The following is a 26,824-nucleotide window of genomic DNA, read 5'->3' on the forward strand; positions in this document are numbered from 1 at the left end:
ATATTTAGTTCTTTTAATCGAAACCTAAAAACTACTGAGTCAGATACGCATTGTGATGTCTTGAAAACCAATTAATATGAATTTTCGATTGTTGAATAACTCCAATTTGCTGATTTCGTTGGTCTTCAGACAATAGAAAAAGTGACGCCTTCCGGTAGAAAACCAGTCACACCTTTTGAATGGCTTGCGTCCCAAGACAATCGATTCCTTCTTTATAATGGAGTTCGGACTGATAAGAATGAAGTTATACAAACTATTGTCTTCATGAGAAGTGTGTCTATATACGAGCACTGTAACAGGTGGAAATTTAGATATGACCGCGCAAAAATATTATAATGGGGGGAGATTTTTTGGATGACTATATAACGAACATTAGGTGCGTTGGATAATTTATGAGTGGAAGATTAACAAAAAGCTGTTTATGTCTCCAGGAATTAAGTTAGGGTAATATAGATTGTAATTTCTCTGATAAAAATGGGAGATAAAAAAACTTATTCATTATCCAAATATGTTAGGGGTGATATCCATATAGCTGTGTATCACTTTGCACTGAAAAACTCGTACATTCGTACTATAATACACTTAAATTGTTTAAAAATTATCTATTTCTTCCAAATACCCACTAATTTCTTTATTATTATCCACTTTTTTGATGAATTTTTTGACGTCATGGGATATTAGGGCTTTAGTTCCTTCCAGGTATTCACTAAATTTAAACATTTTCTCTAAATCGTTATTATCCTCGAAAGTAAAATATTAAAACTCCTTTATTTCCACAAACACTATATAAATACTATTTCAACAAAAGTAACTTCTTGTTTTCTGCAGACGAATAATGCTCTCATTTGTACGAAAAAACTAACTTTTCATAAAGAATATGATAGACTTAAATGGGACACGATGACCCGGTTTTTTTTTCTCCCGCCGAACAAAATTTCGTCTGTTTTACCGCAGAGACAATTCACTAGACACTAATTTCAACTCGCAATATTCAAAGACTTAAATCAGTAATAAACACCAAACAAAATTATCAGTATATGGATGCGTCATTTCTGTATGAGAAATGAGCCCATGATTCTTTATCAGTGCATTTTTTATCGGGACCTCACCAACAGAATTGATTCGATAAGGCTTATATTGTTTGTATATATCATCAAATAAAAATCAGCTGTTTCAGGTCCCTTGGTTTTGTTTACATGAGACTTACAAAAATGTTCATTGAACTAAACATTTTCGTAAATATTTAATAATTTGTATTATTAGCAATTATTTGAGACTCAATAAACAGAAAATTGGATTTTCGTGACTTTTTTGAGATTACAAATAAGCGCGATTGTGTTATGGTCAATAACATTTCGAATAAGTGTCAGAGTCACTTCATGGCAGACAATTGGGATAGGCATCTCTGCTTGAAACTCGCTGAATAACTCAAGAACAGTAGTATTGAAGGTATAATCGTAAAGGCGTTTTTGGATCTATAAGAAATTATTAATATTAATCCTTTGATAAGATTAGATGAACAAAGGCGACTACCCCAAAAAAAATATGAACTCCTTTATTATGTCACTATTTGTACTGTGGCGCAGCAGGGTTAACAACATTCGAACTTTATTTCGAATGTTGTTAATTCGACTGACAGATGCCACCACCGGTGTGTTGGGGGTGCGGTCTGCCGTCGTCAAATTAGAGTCTGATAAAATTCGTTACAGTCGCATCCTCGACTCAACTCGCGTCGTTAAACTTAACTTTTGTTATGTCGCTAGGCAACAAAGACGCGGCAGGTCCATCGGATCCTCAGGCGACCGCCCTCGCTGTTCGCGTTCCTGCCTTTTGGCGAGGAACCCGGAGCTGTGGTTCGGATACGACAAAACTACGCCATTGTGGGCCTAAATCCTCCTGGTGGCCGACATAGTAATATCGGCCTCCTACAGCTTATTGAAAACAGAGCTGATCAAGCGTCTGTCGGTAAGTGAGTCAGCTAAGGTGGGTCACTTGCTGGCAGGACTGACGTTGGGCGATCGAACTCCCAGCCAATTCCTTCGCGAAATGAGGCAATTGGGTGGGAGCAAGATCGACGTCGACCTGATGAAATCGCTCTGGCTGCGACGACTTCCGGAGAGCTGAAAGCCGCCATTATGGCCCGCGACGATCCGTCCTGGACTGACTACGAGGAGAACTCAAGGCTCCAAGGTGCTCCGGTCTTCGACAGGAGATCGGGTCTCACAGATTCGGGATTGCGTCGCTTACTGAGAGAAAATCTCCACCGTCTTAAAACTACACCTCCCACCTGACACATATCTGCAACTGCCTGCGCTCCCAAAGAGCTAGACACGTGCATGCACGTCCTGATCAGGACAGATGCTGCAGCCTCCGTGTTCTCGAGTGGGATGAGCATTTCTTCCACCTCGCGATCGGGGGACACAAATAGGCTGTCTCCTTATCCAGGCTGAAGCCCGTGTGCGCCCCAAATCAACATCGCGTTCGCTTCGCAGAATGATGAGGAACGCAGTTCCGGGTTCAGTCGCTGATACCCCTAGGTTTCATCTGGGGAAAGAGTGATGTGGCGTAGCAGGGTTAACAACATTCCGAGTTTTTTTCGAATGTTGTGTTCCCCGTGGCGGAGTAGGCCGTGAAATCTGATTAGAAAAAATTGTAAAAAAATAATTGAAGTTGACGGTCAGTTCACAACCGTCTACGAGTTGCTAGTGTTTTCTTTAAAAAAAAATTTGCCGCATTCATTTTATGTGTAATTTTACAATTGAATTTGACCCGGCACGACCGAGCATGTCCTTTTAATTTATTCAAAAAAAATGTTCATTTTAAGTTTATTGCAAAATAATTAAAAGTGTAGTGTCAAATGTAGAAAGCGATGTTTATTATTATATTCCTCCTTGATCAAATTCGGAGAGTACTCTAGACATCTAAAGTACCAACCAAACTGTCACTAATTTATCTTTGGACATGCATTTTATTTTGACTATGGTCGCCACAATTGCATACTGAAATGCGCGATGCTTTCATAGTTCCCAAGAATTGACAACTATTCTCTACGCATCGTAAAAATCAGGAAACAAAATCTCTATATAGTAAAGTTATAAGCATGAAGCAAAACACGCAATCTCTGCATAAAAATCTTAATGGCCAAATTGGATAAGTGGAGGTGCATCAATAAAGAACAGAAAAACATAGCACTCACAAGGAGAACAATGGCAAAAGCCAACGTCTTCTTAGCACCGCTTCCAACCAGATCGCCGATGGATTTCTAACACTACTGCCCGTATTCCTCGTCAGCAGAAGCATGTTCATTATGTAGTGAAAGTCACGTATCATGGTCGCGTATCTTCACTGTACAAAACCACAGTCAAAACAATTTGTAGACTCACCATTAATAGACTGCAAACTGAACCAATAGAACAAGGGTGGATGTCAACTCTACTCTAGAAAAAGAATTCATTCCCACATTCTATGGCTTTGATAGCGACCATATCTGGATGAAGCTTATTACAATAGAATTAAGACAAATGGATATGATATCTGCGGGGAAAAACTAATAAGAGATAGAAAAAAGAGATTTGAAGCATATTATGGAATATTTATGACGACCTTGTAACTAATAGAGCAAGGCAAGTTTGCCAAGCAATCAAAATGATAAACGTTGGCTTTTAGTGAAAGACATGATCCATATTGTAGGTGCAGATTGAAAAATAATAGCATCATCACCATCAGCAAATGTTTCCCAAAAAATAAAAATGACGCAGGTGACAATTTTACCGCGAAATAGACTGAGAATTATATCTTATTGAAAATACAGCTTTAGCCAGCTTATGACAGTCCATTGGCTTCACGGACTAAGAATGGGCTTTATCATTCACCCGTTGCTTTTCCTGCCAAATAGCAGCTGTATGTATTTCTAGCGATCAAAGGGTAGTAAAGGTCCCAGGGCGAAACGTGGATTGGTACCCACGAGCATAAAACCTGGGAAACGCCTGCTAAACCAGCACCAACAACTTTACTACTAAACTATCTCCACCTCCACGTGGTGATCGCTGGGAGCTCTTTCTTATCGAAAAGCTGTAGACGGAGAGGAATGAAGGCCAATCTCTCGCGCCTAAAGACGGGAAAAAATGTATGAACTGGTCCTCTAGGTTGAGGGTTGGGTAGGGCTGACAACTATACACGGAAAACCGATGTTACGAAGCCACGGAAGGAGCCTCGGACAGGATGGATTTTACAACGACGAACCCGGCAACAACAACGGATTAACGATATGCGCATTTTATCATGGGACGTGGCCAGTCCATACGTCGGCTTCCATAGCTTACATAGGGATGCCAATGATAACGAACTGCGGATTATTCAGTTAGGAGTATCACACGAAATGGTTTTTAGAAGTATCTGATTTGCGCGGAAAACGGTCCACAAACATACGTGGGCCTCTCCAGACGGGCCCACTTTCAACTAAATTGACCACGTGCTGATTGAACGCCGCCACAATACTGAAGCCATGCACAACACAGTCCTCTGCAACACTTATAAAAGGGAAATGGATGCTGCGATAACTACAGTCAACAGAGATCCTGGAGATGAAGCATCAACAAATGATCTTCACAACCACCTGAAAAACGTTGTCATTGATACGGCCACAAACATACTTGGCCCCAGTCGCAAATAAAGTGGGAACGGCTGGTTTGGCAATAAACGTAAGCTAGCTACAGAACGGAAGAATGCCGCATACCGAGTAATGTTGCATTCTCAAAGAACGCGGGCACGCGCAGAGACTTATCACGAACTCCGTCGAGCGGAGAAGCGACTTCACAGGCGGAAAAAGGGCTGGGAGAACCAACAAGTCTGTGAACTAGAAAAGTACAAGGAGCAACCGCACTAGGCGCGCAAGTTTCACCAACAAGTCACCAGGATGAAGCCTTATACACCTCGATGCTCATCCTGCCGAGACAAAGAGGGAAATCTGATTTCCGACAGAATGGGTATATTGGAGCGATGGGTTGAGTACTTTGATGAACTACTGAACAACCAGAACATCGGCGGGTTGGAGATCCCACCAACTGAAGACGACGGACAAATACTGCCACCACCAAGTATAGGAGAAACAGTCCGTGCAATTCATCGGCTTAAAAATTACAGTCGAATTAGTTAAATATGGAGGCGACCAGATACACCGAGTGGTTCATCAACTTGGGCTCAAGGTATGGAGCAGCGAATCAATGCCTGATGATTGGCAATGAGGTATTATCTGTCTCATAGATAAAAATCACAAGATATCACACAGTGCAGCAATTATAGAAGTATCCCCGTTGCTGAGTACCATCTATAAAATATTCTCCGCTACCTTACTAGGCCACGTACGCCCAAAACATCATTGGCCCATACCAAAGAGGTTTCACTCCAAGCAAATCAGCAGCAGATCAGATTTTCTCTCTGCGGCAAGCGATGGAGAAACTGTTGGAATATGGACATCAGTTGCACCATCTATTCATCGACTTTAAAGCCGCCTATGATAGAAACTGTACACAGCCATGAGAGAATTCGCTATCCCGACGAAATTAATAAGACTGACTAGGCTGACCCTGACCAATGTGCGAAGCAGACAAAAGCAGCAGAATCACTTTTAAGACCATTCGACATCAACAACGGTCTACGACAAGGGGATGCCCTATCATGCGTCCTCTTTAACCTGGCCCTGGAGAAAGTGATCCGTGATGCTGAGGTAAATTCAAGGGGTACGATCCTCTTGAAGTCCACCCAACTACTGGCCTATACTGACGATATCGACATCATGGGAGAAACGACCCGAGACGTACAAACTGCCTTCATCCAGATTGAGCAAGCGGCAATCGGGGCGAGATCTTGGATTGCACATCAATGAAGGCAAGACAAAATATATGGGGGCAACGTCAGCACCAAAAACCAACCAACAACATCAAGCCGTACTGGTCAAACGGCAAGAATAAAGATAGCAGACTACAACTTTCAGACTGTTGATAATTTCTCCTAAGGTCGAAAATCACAACCGATAACAGCTACGATGATGAAATCCGCGCACGGTTGCTGGCAGCCAACAGAGCCTATTTCAGCTTACAAAAACTGTTCCGCTCGGAGCAAGACTACACATTTCCTAGAGCATTCATACGATCCAGCAACAGATGTTGCGGATCTAGTACGGAGTGTGTCAGACACGGCAGTCAAGATCACTCGCCTCCCGCCTTATGACGCATCCACATGTTTGCCAAACCACAATAAACGGCCGCAAACACAGGATGTTTGGCTTGGTTTATGTACGTTTGCCAGCGCTTACCGCTGAACCGATCGAATGTCGCATCCACAAATTTGTGAGCGCTCAGTCTCGTTTATTCACTGTTTTTTAGTGAAACGTGTGATGTGATCAAATAAGGATGTACTAAATTTCCTGAAATGATACCAGGCAATCAATCGTATGGGGCAGTATACAATGGCTAGAACTTGTAACATCGCAGGCATAAAAGTTACAAAAACTGAATTTTTGAAGAGCATACGAGGTTAGACAGTTAAGTAATGAGGCCGATTTTATTGCCGCACTTGTGGTAAACCTGCAAACTTCAAATTCCCTTCCCCTCTCCATTGATATATTCACCATCGCTCGAGTTTGTTTAGTTCGCCTGCTGTGTCGCGTTGACGTGTGTTGGTGGTGCTCGTCATGAAAATGGAGAAACGAAATCTAGAGCAACGCGTCGCGATAAAATTTTGCGCCAGATTGGGCGAAACAGCTTCGAGTTTTAGGAGGGGCGTGAAAGCGTGGAAGACGAGGTGTGGAATGGGAGACCAGTCGAAGTGCGGACTGACGCGAATGCGCGCCCTAACCCGTGAAGATTGGCTTGTAATCATTCATTTATTTATCCAAGCTAATGATAAATTCAACGTTGCAAAAGGACCGAATTTGGCATAACACTACGATCTTCGCGAAATTACAGATCGAATAGAAGTTCGCATTGTACTTTGCACATAGAACCACTTTATATTTGCGAAAATTAAGCTTGAATTCTTGAGAGGTATGATACATTTTAATATAGATTGGTCTAAGGCGAAAGAATTCCTAAAAAAACTCATGCACATATCTATGCTTCTTCGCTTCCAATGAAATGGCTTTTCAATTTCTCTACTGGGACACCTTCAAGCACCGGGGAAAAATTTTCTTTGTAAGAATTCTGGCCCGCGGATTTCCGGTCAATTTCTAACACATGGTAATATACTATTATTAATTTTATTTGTACAGATATCCGAACCGGATTTATTTCGAGGTCTAGATTTCATTCAGATACATCACTGATTTTTTTTCAGATTTTTCGGTTGGACAGATCCTGAGAAGGAGACCTGTTTCACTTTTTCGGGCACACATTTTGGGCCCTATCCCCCTATATTTCACCTAATATCAGAAATAAGACAAGTACTAATCGAACCCTTTTATTTAATACCACACATGACCATATTCAGTGAAAAAATGAACACCCCCTCTTTCACATGTACGGGGAGCCCCCTTCAAACAATACAAAATGGCGCCACTCGCTGTATATAAAGGGACACACAGACCACATGTTCTCACCAAATTTCGTCACAATCCCTTCAGCCGTTTCGTAGTGAGTCAGGTGGGATTGACAGACAGACAGACAGGCAAACATACAGACATTGACTCGATTTTTATAAGGCTTTGTTTCAAATAAAACCTTAAAAACCAAGTACTATGCCCCTTGTATAACGGTTTTTTTTTGCACGTTAAAAAACGCTTCAGTGCCAGCAAATTATCCGCACCAAGAACATATCCCCCACTTGAAATATATGTACGCAGAGGGCCATCATCCCTGCTCGCATGATACCAGATAACCTAGGTTGAGGCTTCTTGACAACCGCCATTTGAAGACTCGGATCCAGGACTAGTTAAATGATTCCACCACTATGACATTTCTTGACTGACGACGAGATATTTCCTGAGAAGAGACATTTTTTACCAAAAACATCTCCAACTACAGACATCAACTCCAGTCGATAAATGCTTTTTTCTACATGACATAAGGGAGATCGAAGTATCTAAAAAACTTGACCCATCTTCCCCAAATTTGACTCCAAGCGCATATCACCGGGGCACTTCACTGGAGCTAGACTTAGTTGCTAGCTAACCTGATTATGAAATAGTTCTGCCCCCTTAATTGACCTTAGTGAATTCGGATGGTCACTGTGGCCATCCCCAACTAACAAAGTCGGTACAAGATTTGTATGATATACGACTACTTGTATTATTACTACTGCTTTACTAACGTAACGATTAAATTTTTCAAGTCATCCTAATTATTCTCCTATCCCCCAAACTTTATGTATCATATGATGCAAACTCGAAATTTTCAGTATAACTCGTGGAAATAAAGTCGCGATAAGACTAACTACTGAAGTTTTCTGCGAACACTCTCTGCAGCGATAACAATGTTCGACAGATTACTTTGTCACCGCATTACGCTTCTAGTGGAATGATTAAGTCGACCTTAATTTTCGCATGATCCGTGGAATATTTGGCGAATAGGCAAACCATTTCGATAAGATGAATTTTTACAATTCGGATACTATTTTGAAATGTAAACTTCTCTTTGAAAATATAAGCATTGTTAATTTAGATGTGGCACAACTTAATTTGCGAAGAAATAAAAAAAAAATTTCTGCCAAAAACTGGCTTCAAATAAATTGCGTGAATAGTTTTGAAGTGTTACTAAATTCGCATCTTTTGTTAGCAAAATCACCAATTAGAACAGCTCTGATCTATTGAAAACTATCTAACAAATTAATGCCGTTGATCACACCATTCTTATAATTATATATTTGTAATTTAAAATAATACTTTAATTCTTGGCTGAGTTGCAGGTCTATGTAAATTATCAGAGCTTTCTATAAAATCCGCACACGTTTGACAACACGCTCAGTAGAATTGCATGCATGTTGCTTATTTCTATCTATTTGGAATTTATGATTTTCCTTTTCAAGACGCATCTCGAAACAAGTCCAATAATGATCACCTTATTAGATTTTCTCGATCGTGACAAATTGCAAATTTGAACGCTAGAAAACTATTTTATTTGTTTAGACATGTTCGCTTAGTAAGAATATCATTGATTCTATTAATGTCTCTGCAGCAGTTTTTCCTCGGAGCAAAGGGACTTTTCTTCTGGAAAAAATAATGCTATTTTCACATGGGGTACTTGATCAATGATGAAATCTAAAGTTTCACAACTTCTAAGTGTTAAACTTGGCTGGAAGTATATTTTCCATCTCACTTTTTGAAGTTTGGGTCAGTACAAGCGGTTTGGACCGCCACGTTTATCAAAGGGAAAACTGACTCAAGAGTAAGTTATTTTGTTATGAGGCGCTGGCGCATGACACGTAGCCACTTTAAAACCAGTTAAAATAATCTGCCGTTTTTTTTGTTTGGCGCCAGACGTAGCATTATGACCGATGAAGGGAGGGGAAACTCGCTTGAGAGTCATTTTCATTGACGTAAATAAATAATGGCACACGTAGCGTTGCAGGCCTCTAGCGATTTTTTGAAAATTACTTATACTTGCTATTGCTCGGTTATCCGCAATGCATGAATTTGATTCCCGCCATGTTGTTTCCGTAGAGAAAGAAGTACTTGTCCTTCATCAAAATAATGGAAATGACGGACTTAACCACTACGCGCAAAACCATTGTTTTTTTTTATGGAAGCCGTGTGACACTGGCCTTGACTTATTTATTCCTCAAATGCAGAATCCGAGCCAGAACGTAAAATAACATATTCATCTACTTTTACTTAGAATTAGATCAAACCTCGGTAAGTGGAATTTATAGATAAGTCGAACAGTTCCTCTCGTCCCGATTCACTCCTATATAATCTATCTAATTTTCCACCACAATGATCGAACATGCTCGACAATTGCATAGATAAGGCGAACAAGTGGAAAATGCTTGGCGGGGAACCCCTCCATGGATCGAACAGTTTTGTGACTGTATCCAAATGGGTTTAAATTTCTTGATACCTTTACCTAAGGGTTTTGTTATCATCGACGATTTAATAACGCACTATCTTTGTTAGGCATTCGGATAATACCCAATTCGTTTATGAAATATGAGTTTGTAATCTGTCTGCTGTTAATTTTTGCGAAACTCATGGCATTTGTGGATATAGTTGAATTCGTGAAATGGAAAAAAATCGAAGGTGGTGATTGCTAGTGGTTTTAATACCCCAAGGAGCACTGTCCATGACTTTGAAAAATTAAGTATTCTTACTTCCGTTGATAAAAATAAATCAGGAAGTAAGTACGGTCAAAAAAGCCCCAACAGGATGATGTTAAGAAATTATCCACGTGGCTTTAAAAAACTCGTAAAACTAATATTCAAGTATACGTCATACAAGAACCGTGGGATGTTGGTGGGGTAGTCAGGGACCTAAACTTCCAACATGCTGACCTGTTGAATGCCAATGGAAGTGATCGACCCACTCCTGCATAGTAGTCTCAAAAGACTTCCAAGCAAACTTGGTTAACGACCTATGTGATAGCGACACCATATCGGCCAAACCAACCATAAAAAGTCGACAACATTTATCAGAGCTATCCAATATGCCAAACGTTGAGGCATGGGGGTAATAACAGCATGTGATGTCAAAGCTCACCACATATGCTGGGGAAGTTTCAACATCAATGCAAAAGGATTGAGACTACTGGAGTATCTAGTAGGAACCGATTTGCAGATGCTTAATTTGGATAATGAACCCACTTTTTTCAACGTGGTTAGGCGAGATGTCATCGACATCATGGTGGCATCTCCTGACATCCCGACTCTGGTCGAAGAGTGGAGAGTATCAAATGATATCACACTCTCGGATCACAGACGCATTGATTTCGTAATGGGCATGGATCCACCTCCACCCACTCCATTTCGGAATCCACAGAAAACAGATTGGATGATGTATAAATTAGAATTGAGCGCCTGAGTCACAGATTCCCGGGAAGCGCATCAAATCCATTGCTGGAATTGAGAAGACAATCCAGATGATCACAACTAGCATGAGAGAAGCTTTCGAAGAAAGCTGTCCACTCAAGATGCCAAAGAAGGGTAAAACACCATGGTGGAACTCGGATTTGGCAAAACAGAAGAGAACGACAAGGATGCTCCTCAATCGTGCTCTGAAGTGTGATTCAGACGCTAGCTGGAATCGCTACAAAAAGGCGCACAAGGCTGCAGCATAAGATCAACTAAGCGTCATCATAGTGACTGACTCTCTTGAGGCAACCGCAAAGCTCAAACTGATTCTGGTTAAAGAACGTAGCCAGAAACTAGGTTATTCACGTTTACAGAACGGGAGGTACACAGAAAGCGATGAAGAAACGACAAACCATTTGCTTCGAGTGCACTTCCCAGGCAGCATCTAAAACTTAATCTCGGGTCCAACAGGTGCATACAGCCATCAACCGAGAGACTGTAATCTGGCATGCAAAGTAGTATCACTGCAGCGAGTAAAACTCTTGCGCTAGTAACAAAGGGAATAGATGCCCTGGGTCTACATATTCAGAATATATATCGCGCATGCCTAACACACGCTTATATTCCAATTAACTGGCGTGATGTGAAGGTGCTATTCATTCCCAATCCAGGGAAACCTACCTACACAGACGCAAAAAGCTTCCGAGCGATCAGTCTAACGTCTTTTCTGCTAAAAGGACTAGAAACACTAGTAGATTGGTTCTTAAGGGATACACATATTCTTAAGTGGCCACTATAGGCAATACGCCTACCAGAAAGGCAAATGCACGAAGACAACACTCCATGAACTCACGGCAAAAATTGAAAGTCTTCGCGCAAGCATTTGCGGACGACCTAGCCATAATAATTGCTGGCAAGTTTGCGGACACAGTATGTGACCGCTTGAATGCAACTCTGCATGAAATCCACAGTTATTGCCTCCGCAATGGACTCACGGTGAACGCTAGGAAGACTGGACTAGTTATGTTCACTAGGTGGGGCAACTATATGCTACTCACCTTGGCAGGGGCGGAAATCCAGCTGGCACAAACAGTCAAGTAGATTTCGACTCCAAGTTCGACTAGATGTTATTTATTAGACAGATCGAGTCATAAAAGACTGTCTTTTAAGGTCTGGTCCAAGGGTACATCTCTGAGCCGCCCCCGGAGTGACCTTGATTTTACGCTTTAAATAGTCCCTAAATATCCGCAATAGGTCGTCTGGAATATGGAAACGATTTTCCAGTCCCTCAAGCATGTGACACCACCTCGCAAAATTGAAGGCTTTTCTTACGTCTAAAGTCACAAGAAGCAACACTCGCCTACAGTGGCAACTTTGTGTCTTAGCTAGTTTGACTGCTATGACCAGCTCCTCAATGACACCAAATGTGGATCGTACCGCTCAAAAACCATATTGTGTTAGTGAGTAGTCTCCCGCAGCACGTATTTCGTCAGTCAGTCTTGACTTGGTGAACTTCTCGAGCAATTTCACCGCTGTGTCCAACATAATGACGACTCCTTTGGATTACCCTTATCCTTCTTTATCAGCACAAATCATGCAACCTCCCAACATCTGTTGACTATGCTGAGTAGTAAGTTTCAGCTGGTATTTACATAAAAGTTTCAACCCTTTGCTGGGAATACCATAAACATTACACTACTTCGCTGGTTCCAGGGCAGGTCTGATAAGTTGTCTCTGCCCTGAACGAAATCGACAGCCATCATTTTTATATATTATTTGCGGCGAGAGAACTGACGTGGCCAAAGTCAGGAATAGTTCGTTTGTACCTTAATATTTCAAAATTGCAATGAAAAAGTTATCGGTAGTACATTCTCATATTCGAAGATACAGAGTTGAAACAACTTGGCAGAAAAACTATTGAATTACTGCCTAGTACTAGCTTTTGAGCTGGCAATGGTATGTCCATGAATATTTGAGCCTTTTTAAAATCGGTTTACTATCTGTCTGTCCATCACACGCATTTTTCTTGGAGACGGTTGTAGCAATTGACACCAAATTTGATAGGTGGGAACTGTGAAAGCTCACGCATATAGCGAGTTAAATCCTTTTACGTCGAATTTAAGGGAGTCCCCATACATTCAAAAGGGGGTGAAATTTTTTTTTCATCAAATATAGCCATGTGAGATATCAAATTAAAGGTCTCGGTTAGTACTTTTTGAAGCCGGTGTTAGTTTTGACATTTGTTGGAAAGGTGGGGAGTGCAAGGGGTTGAAAGTGATCATTCCTTTAACGGACCCATTCTCAGAAACTACTTAACCGAAAAATCTGAAAAAAGTCAAAAGCTGCCACTGGTGGCACTATGGTGGCTTGGCTCCGAAATACCCTTCATATCGATATCTGTTCAAATAAAGTTAATAATAGTATTTTACTATAATTTTTGGTAATTAACTGCAAAACCCCCTTAAGTTCATCCTAGCAGCATTGTAGCATTATAGGCTATAATATAAAGCATGACCCTACCAAGTTTCGTGGAAATCGCACTATTACTAACCAAATTATAAAAGTTCAAATTTGTTGCTTCTCTCTAAATTGAAGATTTTAAATCCCAATATCACGCAAAAGTCGATATTCTCATGCATATTTTGCATGCTACGTACTAATGGGACAAATGCAAACTCAAATGTCCTGATAAAAGAAATACACAAAACCTTTCATACCTGAAGCGTCCAGCTTCCGGTTTCCTGACGTTTATATGTCAATACAACTAGCTGACCTGACAACGATTTGTAAGAATTGGCGACTTCTGGATGAAGAGAAAAAACTATTCAGACCTAACTGCACCGCAATGCTCAACTAACGTTCCCTTCATTAGTGAATATAAACATTAAGAAAGCTCTCATAAAAAATGATTTGACTATTTGCGATGTCACTAGCTCGACAAAGCCAGCATAAACTATTTTATGAAATCGACAACTTCTCTCGAACTTCCTTCCATTAGAACAATTCCTAATTGCATACCTCGTAAACAGAATTATCGAAAATTGAAGCGTAACCTAGACTAATCTCAATCAATTAGCAACAGCAAAAACCCTACACATAAAATGGTTAAATTGCGATTGCACTTGAAAAGACCTTCAGTTCGAAAATGAACCACACCGAAAGCATTGCCTGAAATTGGGACCCACGTCGGTTGCTTCGACTGATGCAGTAATGCTTTGTTTAGTTACATTCGATAAAAACTAAGAAAACTTATCAGATTCAGTTTGCAAGTCATTTTCCAACTTGCAATATTCACTCAAAAATTCTACGTCGTGTCTAGATATGACGTACTGAGGAACGACGCTAAAGGCAGGCAACACAATGGGTCACGTAGTCGCGTTCGAGAACTCCTTGTGACACGAGAATCAATCTGAACGTGTTATAATTCAACCAAATATTTTCTTAATTTCCACGGTTTCTAGTCACGGGAATCAGCCAAAAAATATAAACTGAAAATATCCAGAAAATCAACTTGTCAGCATAAAGATTGCAACAAATATATCTTGGAAGCAACTTCCAAATCATTGGTTATACTGATCTCCTTTCTGTCAGATTTTTATTGTGATAGCACATGACACTGTGCGTTCATATAGACTTTTTGCATTCTTCAGTTCCACGCCTACCTACATCCAGCTGTATACGTAACATCTATTAATAAGCCAGCGCATCTCCCACGCATTACACTTTGTACACAACAGTTTGTTTTCGCATTTTGTTTGCTTGGAAAGCTCTTCTTTCTTTTTTCAAACAAAACTATTCCGCATAAAGTATAACAAAACAACTTTTCATCTGTAGAAAGTCATCTTCGAGCTACCAAATAGGCATCAACATCAAAAAGATACAATTCTGCATACAACAATGGAGACAGATCTAATTCGTTCCTGTGTTTCCTCCTTGTGGCATACCCAAATTATTCGTAATAACAAGATAATTAGGTTGTTGAGTTGTACGAGTATATGGGGACTCGTGCCGGGCTAATGTTCCGTAATTGATACCAGCCTGAACGTGAAGCAGCCAAGACAACCCGGGAAAGCATTGGATGTACAAATTCATTTCAGTTGCGAGACTGTTGCTCATTGTTGGCTGTATTTCACTTATTGTTGATTGAGTTATTGGTAAATAATTGATGGAGCTTTAATTAATAGGTTGACTGGGAAATTTCCTAGCTCCGAGTGGCCCAAGGTATTCGTGGCATGTTTGGCTATATTGGCTAGGCCGTAAGCAAACATTTGGGTGTCTTGAGGTTAGAATAACTTGTTTCAATGGGACAAACTTAATTTGTCTAAGCTCGACCTATGGATGTCAAACGTATCTTTTTTTGAAACCCTTAGTTGATCATCTTTTGCTTTTGCTTTTGTGTCAACATTACATTTACCCTAGGAATCCTTGTGGTTAAGTTTGGTTTTTATACGACAAAACATGATGTCCAGGAAGTTAAATTTTAACAAGCGATCATTATCTTGACCAAATATACACATCATGATGTATTGCTCAGTATAAATATTTTCCCTTCAGAATGATAGAGACTATGCAGTATTATACAAGAGCCCAGCACAATGTATAACCAAAAATTTAGATGCAGGCTCAAAGTTTCATAACTGAATAGTGTGAGAGATAACTCCATTTAATCTCATATAAGGTGAAACCACTTCACCGAAGCCGTCCTTTATTCTCCCATCATACATCAAACTATACAAATCCTAGAGTTGTACAAACATAGTTTGCTTACTACACACTCTACAGAAGATTTAGATGTAAATCTGTAAACAACCATCACACAATTGTACGTCACAGCATCTATATATGAACAACCACTCACAGATATTAGCTGGATAGAAATCGCTTTGGAACGAGTATACCCTCAAGCTAACTTCTAGTAGTCCAGTTTTCACTTTTTCTCAAGTGGAAAATCAAAAATCAGGGATAATCAATACACACAAGCACAAGGTGACTGCACTTCAAGGAGAGCATGTTTGTCGTCATCCGAAAAGTTTTTGTTGTTGCTGCTCTCGAATGGTTGTCAACGTCTAGCTTTTTCGCTAATACATGGCTGACCTGTGACTAGATACATAGAATCAAATACATATTACAGAAAACGACAGACTCGAGTCAAGTAAGGCTTTTGCTTCTATGGGTACTTTTCAAGATCTTTGTATATACCAAGTGAAAAGTGGCGTATTTGAGCAATATTTTTTCAACAGAGCATTGAGTGTGCTGTTTGGAGCTTCAAGGAATCAATTATCAATCACATTGCTTCAATAGCTGCACGACCGATCAATGGAATACATTTCTGAAATAAATAGAGTTTTAACAACTTATTAGACGATGCAAATCACAAACTCTTTACAATGAAGCGCCAGCACTGATGACGACAATTCGAAGCACCGGTTAACCAGCTTGAAGAGATCTTATCAGCAGTAACAGAATGTAAAGATTTGGAGCGATGTAATCGTCACTTCGCCACAATACATGTACGATGTTTTGCTCCGCATTAACATCCCATGCAAATTTGTTGAATCAATATTTGACGCAGGAGAAACTTGTTGACAAATTAAATAATGTGGAACTTACAGCAGACTGTAACGAAATTGTTTGTACATTTGATTATATAAGCACACGAGAACTACTTACATTGCTTTTGTGACAAATCACTCTTGAGACCTAGCAATACAATAGCCATAGGAATATCAGACACTCAATTAAAATATTAATTGCTGAGAAATTACGACCGAATAAAGGCGTTCTCGTTGAGAACATTTGCCGCCAATATGCACCTTAGAATTTGCTGGCATTTCCTGCATGTAGATTTTACTCATCTTTCAATCGCCCCTGTTTGAATGCAAGATTAGAAAAATTGAAACTCTGCGAGGTGACGAATAATAGACTAACTTCTGTTGTATTCTTAAGGGGCACCCCAGTGGAAAATTTCAAAAAGTCTATTTTTTTATTAACTTAAAAAATGTTTCTTCCCCTTTCAAACGCGACCCTTCCATCCCTTGACGCTAAGCCCCCATCACCAGGATTGCTTCCCAAACTGATGTGATTACCTCAAGGCGCAAGAGAAAGGTGAGGGCTACAAGCATCCCAAGTCTTTCCCCGATGCTGCTCTAAAGGCCATTGAGCCCATCTGCAGAGACCTACTTGAAAGGTGCATTGGTGGGTTGATCCGAAACAACAATGAGATTTTCAATTCCACTGTATGGAGTATTGCCCCCAAATCCAAGTTCTCTGGAGTTATCATTGTAGAAACTGAAATCTATGTGGCAGCTACCATTTTCAACGGTATCTACAGTACCATCTTGGCAATCCTGTCAGAACACGGAATAATAGTGGCCCCACACTGTCTGGTAGAGTGCCAGAGGATGGTTGAAGAACGTATCAACTAGCAACCAAGAAAGCCCCAATCGTCATCAGACAAGCAATATTGACAACAAGTCGGGAAACCGGAAGCTTGACGGTTCAGGTATAAAAGGTTTTGTATTTCCCTATGTGAGGACCATAACACAATGGAGAAAACTGCGTAATGAAATTACTTCACACATTTACGCAACCTGGATGAAGTGGCATTCCACAACTGGTGTTCTTTGTGATCGACATATCAACGAACGTCTCAAATCTAAAATTTACCGCAATGTCGTCCGTCTACCGCTCCCTATAGTTCTGAGTATTGGTCAACTATAAAAGGCAAAGAACGGCGTCTTGCGGTAATAGAGATCACGTCCGAAATGAGGATATCCACGATCGATATGGGATTGAACCGATCGTGGAAAAACTGCGAGTGAGGCGTTTCCGATGGTATGGTCACGTAATTCGAGCTGACGAAAATTCACTTGGCCTGAACATCGAAGTCAATGTTAAGCGACCAAAAGGCTGGCCTGGATGGGGATTTAAAAGCATCTCGATCACATCCAGATCAGGCATTTGATAAAATAAAATGGCGAAACTGATAACGACGAACCGACCCCGCTTGTGAACGGGACAAAGGCTGAAGAAGAAGATGTGAGGAGCGACGAGTGCATGACAGCTCCGTGTTGCATAGCTAAAAATTCCATTGCTCTCTATTTTTTAGAAAGCGATTTAAATAAATCATTTGGTGTCCGGAAAGCTGAGTGGTTAGAGCACAAGGCTGTCGTACGGAAGGTCGCGGTTCAAATCTCATTGGTGGCAGTGGAATTTGTATCGTGATTTGACGTCGGATACCAGTCGACTCAGCTGTGAATGAGTACATGAGTTAAATCAGGGTAATAATCTTGAGCGAGCGCAATGCTGACCACATTGCTTCCTAGTGTACCGTTACGGTATTGAATGAAGTGCTCTAACACACTTCAAGGCCCTGATCCAACATGGATTGTTGCGCCAACGATTATTATTATTATTTGATGGAAAGCCCTGTATTGATAATAGTCAACCTCATACGTTTCACACTCTGAATTTAATATTATAAGCAAATGAGAAGAGTTTAACCTACAACAAATCCAAAAAAATGCTGGGGAGAAGTAAATTCTTCAGGAATGGAATTTTAATATTTCATATGAATGTCAATTATTCTCGTTAATTATGACGTCAGCATTTTATTTGTATGGCTTTAGAAGCTTTAAATTCGCGCAAAATTGCTTGCTTGTTTGAACTGCAACTTTGGCGTTAATGGTCAGATTTACATGAAATTTGGCATGTGTATGCAAAATGTGGTCCTCTATGCTGGTGCGATCTAGGATGAATTTAAGGGTTTTTTTTCAGTAAATTTTTAAAAGTTGGTAATATACTCTTAGTAAGTTTATTTGAGCAGATATGGTTATGGGACTTAGGCCTAGATTTCAACCAAACGCCCTTTCCTGATTTTTATCGGATTTTTGGGTTGAGTGGTTTCCGAAAATGAGTCCTGTCTCACTTGAGGTCTATACATTTTGACTTCTTACTCACGCGCTTTGCAGCTCACGTCAAAACTATCAGTTTCGGAAAGTACATCCAGACCTTTCATTTGATACCCTACACAACCATATCCGGTGAAAAATTTTTTAAATCGCCCCTTTGCACGTATGGGAGCCTCTTTAAATTCCACCTAAATTTATGTCACTCACTGTATGCGTGGGATTTGATAGTTCCCATCTGTCCACAAAATTTCGTTCAGATTGATTATCCGTTTTGTAGAAAAGTGCATGTGAGAGACAGACAGACATAGAGACAGTGAATCGATTTTAATAAGGTTTTATTTTACACAAAACCTTAAAAATGGAGCAGGATGTCGCTAATGAGGATTGCCTGTATGATCCTGGAATGTCACAATACAAGTCCTAAAAACGGAAAAAGGTATTCCAATTCAAATAATTTGAACTTCTTCAATGTAAATAAAATTCTCTTCACCAATTATTTGATTCAATAAAAATCAAGTGCAATAAATAAAGTAATCAAATTTAAAACATTTGATAAGAAATACTGAAATTATTATGACTTTTATTGTATCAAATTTTACTTTAATAGTTCAATTTGAACCTAGGTCTTGAATTTATCGGCCTTCCTGTTTAGATCGTAACCATGCAGCAGACATGTCAATAATACCCTGCTTGCCTGGGATTATCGCCCCGATTTGATTTGGGTACTTATTCCAGCTGAGTCGAGTGATCTCCGACATCCAGGTTACGATTGAAATCTTGCTAATATCAGCGAGGTTTGAAACACAATTTCTATTGCGAATGTGAATGACATGAGAGAGACTGAAGTCCATTTTTACCCCCTCCCTCCCCCTTCTCCAAACATTTCCCAATTCGTGTCGACGGGACACTTCAAATAAAACTGCAATCGGATGTGGTTCGATCTTCACGTGGTTGATCTTGGTCAATCCGGATGATCATTTAGACAACCCGCAATTCAACAAGTCATTACAATCCTCTTCAACCCTTACAAGAACTTTATAGTAAGGGAGAAATGCTTCTCTACGAATCAACTTATAACATCCGAAAAATAAATCCAAATCGAAATTAATGCGAAGAATAATCAAAATGTAATAAAACGCGGATAAAAAACCCAAAAAACCTCGTTGCTTGAAGTATTAAAGATTTTGTTTATTTCTTATGTAAAAATATTTCGGCTTATATCTGTTCCATTTTTACGTTTGTATTGTATAGCATAAATATTTAATGTCAGTCTACTCACTTTAATATTGGACATGCTGTATATGACGTGCCATAAATTTACGTGAAAATAACAACTTTGCCCTACTATAAATTTGTTAATAATAGTCGGATTTCCACTAAACTTTCAGGTTTCGTGATCCATATTATGGCCTATAGAGTCAGAACTTGTACTTCTAGGAAAAATTATGGAGGGTTTCCAGTAAATTTCAATTCAAGGATTATTCTTTTGTATATTTATCTAAGAAACCTGCAATAAACACTTATTTTTGCAAAACTTGAATGAGTGCCGGGAGGGAGCTAATCAGATAGTTAGGTTTTAAATTTGTATTGTCCTTTCAGTGGAAGTCATTGTCATTGTTTTAAACTCATTATTGCTACAGTTATTACCGCGAACAATTCTACTAGTTTGAACTTGAGGTTTCTACAGTGAACACATTCCAAAAATGGAGTGTTAGTACTCGTTGTCCTGTATAGTGACAGTAAAGATTGCGTCTCAACTTATACTATCGAAGACATATGTCCATCACACTTATGTACTTTGCAAGAAAATTGGTAATAATCAAGATCATCCCATTCTGAGCGGCCAAAAGCTACCACTTCTAGTGAGGGTAAATTCATTGCTGCTACCAGCAGGCGGAATAGATACCCAACAGCTTCAGACATTCGCGCCAAAGTTAATAAATCTCGATCGAAATCCGTTTCGGTGACTACATCAAAATACAATTGCGAAACGCGGAATTGTTTCTCCGCTCATGCAAGCGAAGGAAGAATTATGAAAAAGGAGCAATACACAGTACACAAATGCTATTCCTATTTCATCAAGACAGTGATCCGAGCACAGCTCAAGATTATGAAGAGGAGTAGATAGAAACGATTCGGACGTTTCAATCACACATAGGGCTTTTGCGTAATTCTTGTTAAAACTATCGATAATGTGTATTTTTAATTTTCAAATTATTGTGCCAAAATTTAGTTTTAAACTAAACTTTGCATTCATACCGGCCGATAGTGTACATATGTTAATAAACAGAATGAAATCTTCTAGGAAACTTTTAGATCTGAGTGTTGGCCGACCATAAAAGACAATGAACGGCGTCTCGCGGTAAGGGAGACGAAGATGCTACGTTGGACTAGTGGCGTCACACGTTTAGATCACATCCGAAATGAGGATATCCGCGATCGTTATGGGGTTGCACCGATCGTGGAAAAGTTGCGAGAGAGGCGTCTTCGATGGTATGGTCACGCAATTCGTGCAAACGAGAATTCACTTGCCAAGATTGGTCTGAACATCGAAGTCGATGGTAAACGACCAAAAGGCAGACCTAAGCAACGGTGCCTTGATACGCTGGATGGGGATTTGAAAGCCTCGAGATTGCACCCAGATCAGGCATTCGATAGAGCCAAATGGCGAAGCCGATCACGACGAGCCGACCCCGCTTGTGAACGGGACAAAGGCTGAAGAAAAAGAAGACATAGCACGTGAGTGGCACAAATATGACTGCGATCGGAGTGAAGTGCGCATCAAAATTACCAAACTTCAAGCCCCATGACACCAAAATTTGGTTAAAAATAGTGGATATAAATTTTGTGAGGTATAACATATCAAATACACAGAGGCAATATCATTTGCCCTTCAGCCGTTTTTGGCGACACTAGATGCCCAGCCACAGCAAATTGCAGCTGACTTAGCTGACAAGCTGTACATCGCGAAGGCAACGTCAGACATAACAACATCCTCGCCTTCAGCAACGCAAGCACGCTTAACGTAGCCAGTTTGACAATTGTCAAACCAATTTGCAGAGCTACAAATAAAGCTACACGCAGTCAAACAGGAGACGTAAACGTCAGCGCTCACACTTTCAATCGATTTCCAGTCTACAGTCCAAACATAAATGTTATCCAGCTGGAATTAGCACGTCAATCAAAAAGCCGTTGGACAACACTCTGGCCTGGTATCTTACTTATACAGAATAACGAGTGGAAACCGGAGATTACCGCACACTTAACAGCCGAACTTACGTTGACAAATGTCCCGTTTTGCACATCAATCATTAATAGACCTGATAAGAGCATATTAGTCGCTTCCTTTTCGCTTGAAGAGCATGCCAACCACTTAAGCCCTTTGTTCCAAAGGTTAAAACAATATGGAGTTATGGTGCTTTTTTGGTCAGCAAGGTATCAATTTCTTGGGATACCTGACCTCAAAAGAGGGAATAGATACATTACTAGGCAGAGTCAAAACGATTCATTCTAACCCCAGGAACCCAATTAGCGTTGTGGGCGTCGTTTTGATGTAAGAAACTCCTAAGGCCATGACTACAAGGAAGCAGAGTCTAGCCGGCTCAAATCTTCAGCGCTAGTCGGTAGCATTCACGAAGAAAACCAACTCTCACACCCTACAACTGAAGATTTTTCAGAGGTCCTCAAAAAATGGTTTAGTCTGGCTCTAGTTAGAGCTAAGCAATCGCAAACAAAATGCCTGAGTGTTTGTTTCTCCCTCTTCTCTACAGCTTCGACAATGTGAATTGTAAGGTTCGCCGAGTTTGACGCCATGGTCCGCAATAGGCCAGTGTTTCGTGCGGACCACCGTAATCTTGTATGCATTCGCACACATCTGGCACAATAGCTTTCACGATCTTGTTTTGTTATGGGCGTTTCAAATCCTCCATGACTTGGCTTTGAGCCTTTGCTATGGAGTTTCCAGCATCCGGACTCGAGTGGTCTAACAGCACTGCATGCTACAGTATTTAATGTGAAGGTCTAGGGGGAGGAGGTGTAGAAATACATTGAGAGCACCTGCCGGGCAGCACTGCAAAACCCCAGTAGCACCTGCACACGCGGTTCTTTAAACCCTATTAAGCTTTGATCAAATTCCCAAGCATATCAAATGTATACAGGAGGCACATGACCAGACCGGTAGCGATACATGCACCATTCAACGAGATTCTTCATGACAAAGTTAAGGAAATTCAGCTGGGCATAACTGACAAGTCTCACCTTGCTCAATGTGCGAAGCAAATAAAAACAGTAGTATCAATAAGGAGTCTATCTATAGAACATTCGTTTTGACTTGATCTTAGAACATGTCGGGAAACCGGAAGCTTCAGATATAAAAGGTTTTGTGTATTTCTTGTATAAAAACATTCGAGTGTGCATTTGCTCCATTAGTACGAAGCACGTAATATAACACATATTATGATATGTGAGAGTATCCACTTTCGGGTGACATTGATATGCATAATCTTGAATTTGCAAAGAAGCGACTATTTTGACTACTTAAGTGACCAAAAGGCCGAAGCGTGAACTCCAACTCAGATAGCAGTAATAGTACTGAAAGCCATCTTTGAGGTCAGTTCGCGTGGGAGATGAATGACGCACTAGGTACAACCAGTTGTATGAAATCTGCGGTGAATCAAATATCTCGACAATGATATGGGCTAGTAATTTACAGCGTCTGAATGACGCGAGGATACCTAAAAAGCTATTCAAAATTAACAGGCGAAATCGATAAAAAGATAGTTGCAGTTGTAGGGAAATGTTGAAGTAAACAAAGGCCCGAAATGGGCTGTAGCGCAGCGAAGAAGAATATATAGCAACAATGATTTTAAACAGAAATACTTGCAGCGTGAGAAACCGCACTCTCGAGCCGCTCCGAAAACCAACAGATTATTAGGAGATATTTATTATTTGGTCTGAATTGATTGACTTCCATTGATTAATTTTTCGGCTCTGAAACTGATACTATATTTATCGATCAGATATACAATATAAGGTCCACTTTGAATAACAAATAATGTCATTTTATTTAAATTGTAGTCAAAGCCAAATCCAGCAAACAATACGAACAGAATTAATGTTCCATTCGACCATAAATATTTCCTTTTGTGCTACATTGATTTCAGTCCTTTTAATTACATTACCCTACAAGATCAGTTTTTCCTGTCTACCATAAATCAATCATACGAAAATTTATTGATGAGAAACAGATCAACTGACATGTTTAGAATAAACAAGACGGCAAAAAAAAGAATTCTTCTTACATGCAAACTTCGCAGTAGCCTGTGACAAGCCATGATTGAGAAAGGAGGAAAGAGGGGTAGCTGCAGCCTGAATGGCTGAGTTACACCTAAGCACCTCTGGTGAGGTGGGTGTCACGAACTACGTAGCCAGACCTGCAACATTCTTTCGGATCCTGGAATGTACGCTCCCTAAACAAACCAGGAGCCGTCAAGGCCCTCCTTCAACAAGTTGAGATTTACTAATTGAGCATGATTTCAGCTCAGGAAACAAATTGGATTGGTAGCGAAATAAGCGATATGAATTCGCACACAATTTTCAAAACTGGTAAACCATCGGGCCACAACGACTTTGGAGTTGCATTTATAGTGAGCAATATTGACAATATTGAACTCACTCCCAACAAGCGATGTCAAAATAGTGTTACAATAATAACAATAATCGTTGGCGCAACAATCCATATTGAATCCGGATCTTGAAGTGTGTTAGAACACTTCATTCAATACCGTAACGGTACACTACAGTACACTGTAGGAGGCAATGTGGTCAGCATTGCGTTTGCCCGAGCCTATTACCCTCATTCATAAATATCGCAAAATTATATTTTCTGATGAAAAAATTTTTACCATCGAGGAAGAAATCAACCGACAAAGTGATCGAGAATATGCTCATAATTGTTGTGAAGCCAAAGAAACTGTTCCGCGAGTCCAACGTCGTCACCATCGACTTCTGTCATGGCATGGTGGACTACTATCTGGACTACTGTCATATCACGGAGTAATTGATGTTCATTTCTGCGAGGCCGGCGTCAAAACCAGTGCGAGCATGTACCAAAAGATGTTAGAGGATGTAGTCGAGCCATTGAGTGAATCTCTATTCGCTGGAAGGCCGTGGTGCTTCCAGCAGGACTCAGGCAGCCCACATTTGAATCCTCTGGAGTACAGCCTTTGGGCTAAGTTAGAGGAAACTGCCGATTTGGAGAGTTTAAAGGCCAGTATCGTGCGGGCAGCTCCAGAAATGCCGCTTCATACCGTGCGTAAAGCGATCGATGCATGGCCTCACAGACTTTGGGACCGTATAACTGCTAGTGGCGGCCATTTTGAATTATTTTTTCTTTCGTTTGAAAGCTCCATGTTTCCCCTTTCAGATGGTGTACTTTTCGATTGATTTAGTTGATTACTTCTTGAGTAATAAAGATTTGTTTGACTGACAGAACTTATGGCTATACTATGTAAACAAGTCGGGAAACCGGAAGCTTGACGCCTCAGGTATAAGAGGTTTTGTGTTTCCCTTTGTGAGGAGCACACCGTAGTCCTCCATTGGCTGATAGCATGGACTCGAGATATTCAAATTGCTTAGCGCTGTCAGCTGCAGTAAATTGCCCAGAACTGAGCGAATTAAATATCTCGGGTCAACGCTATCAGCCAATGGAGAACAGTGTAATGAAATTGTTTGACGCATTAATGCGACCTGGATGAAGTGGCATTCCATAACTCGTGTTCTTTATGATCGACGTATCAGCGAACGTTTCAAATCTAAAATTTACCGCAAGGTCGTCCGTCTGCCGCTCTCTATAGTCCTGAGTGTTGGCGGACTATAAAAGACAATCAACGGCGTCTTGCGATAATAGAGACGAAGATGTTGCATTGGACTGGTGGCGTGACACGTTTTAAGTACATCCGAAATGAGGATATCCGCGATCGATATGAGGTTGCACCGATCGTAGAGAAACTCTAATGAAGGCGTCTTCGATGGTATGGTCAGGTAATTCGCGTTAACGAGAATTCACTTACCCAAGATTGCTCTGAACATCGAAGTCAATGGTAAGCGACCAAAAGGCCAGCCGAAATAACGGTGGTTTGATACGCTGGATGGAGATTTAAAAGCCTCGAGATTTCTTCCAGATCAGACATTTGATAGAACCAAATGGCAAAACCGATCACGACGAGCCGACCCCGCTTGTGAACGGGACAAAGGCTGAAGGAAAAGATTGATCAAATACTCCTATATGCGACGTCGGCCTGTAGTGCCACGATGATGCACAAATTAAACATCCCAACCATTTGGAAGTCATGTTTTGATTAAGAACCGAATGGCAACTGCATTACGGTCAGTCTATCATCATTCCAGGGTAGCTATTACGGTTTGAAGTCACCAATAGTTGTTTATATTTACTAACAATGAGCTTAAAGCACATCCTAATTTATCCAACCACCTATTTTTTTCGCCGCCAGCATCAACATCGTTGATTATTTGTCAATTCCGCGTAGATATGGTTGACGCGCTATATCCCACCAAGGGGTAAACGGCAACCATTGTATATTTGTCGATTTTATGACATTTGACAAAACGAGAGTCGTAAAAGTCAAAAAAGCCATGACAAGTGAGGTTTTACTCATAGACAGGAGCTGAAAAGTAGGTTTCATTACTGCCTCTTAACTAAGGTCACATGTTTATTTCACTGCTTGGCAAGGACACTGACGTCATAAATTAGACAAATCCTCGATGGAAAACATTACCTGGGGCCCTTAGATCTCCTTGCTTGCAAAATTCGCCGTGCCTAAATGATGGCAAACCATGTGTTCGCGTATTTTCTTTGAATACTTGGAATGGAGAAAGTTTAAAATAAATTTTATTATTTT

At 40.4% G+C, this 26,824-nt stretch overlaps 1 protein-coding gene across 5 annotated transcripts in view; it reads right to left on the reverse strand.

The window, feature by feature from the left end:
- The window catches only part of LOC119656602 (protein phosphatase PP2A 55 kDa regulatory subunit), a 132,030-nt gene that overhangs the window by 29,583 nt on the left and 75,623 nt on the right, over positions 1 to 26,824 (reverse strand). Inside the window, exon 1 of one of the 5 annotated variants that reach the window (XM_038063034.1) lies at positions 624 to 966. The exons of the other annotated variants lie outside the window; for them this stretch is intronic. Within the exon in view, the coding sequence (XP_037918962.1) occupies positions 624 to 720 (97 nt within the window). The 5' untranslated portion in view covers positions 721 to 966. Of the gene's footprint in view, positions 1 to 623; positions 967 to 26,824 lie in introns of those variants that run through there. 5 annotated transcript variants of the gene reach the window in all.

This window comes from Hermetia illucens, chromosome 5 (assembly GCF_905115235.1).
Source record: "Hermetia illucens chromosome 5, iHerIll2.2.curated.20191125, whole genome shotgun sequence".
NCBI classification, from domain to species: Eukaryota; Metazoa; Arthropoda; class Insecta; order Diptera; family Stratiomyidae; genus Hermetia; species Hermetia illucens.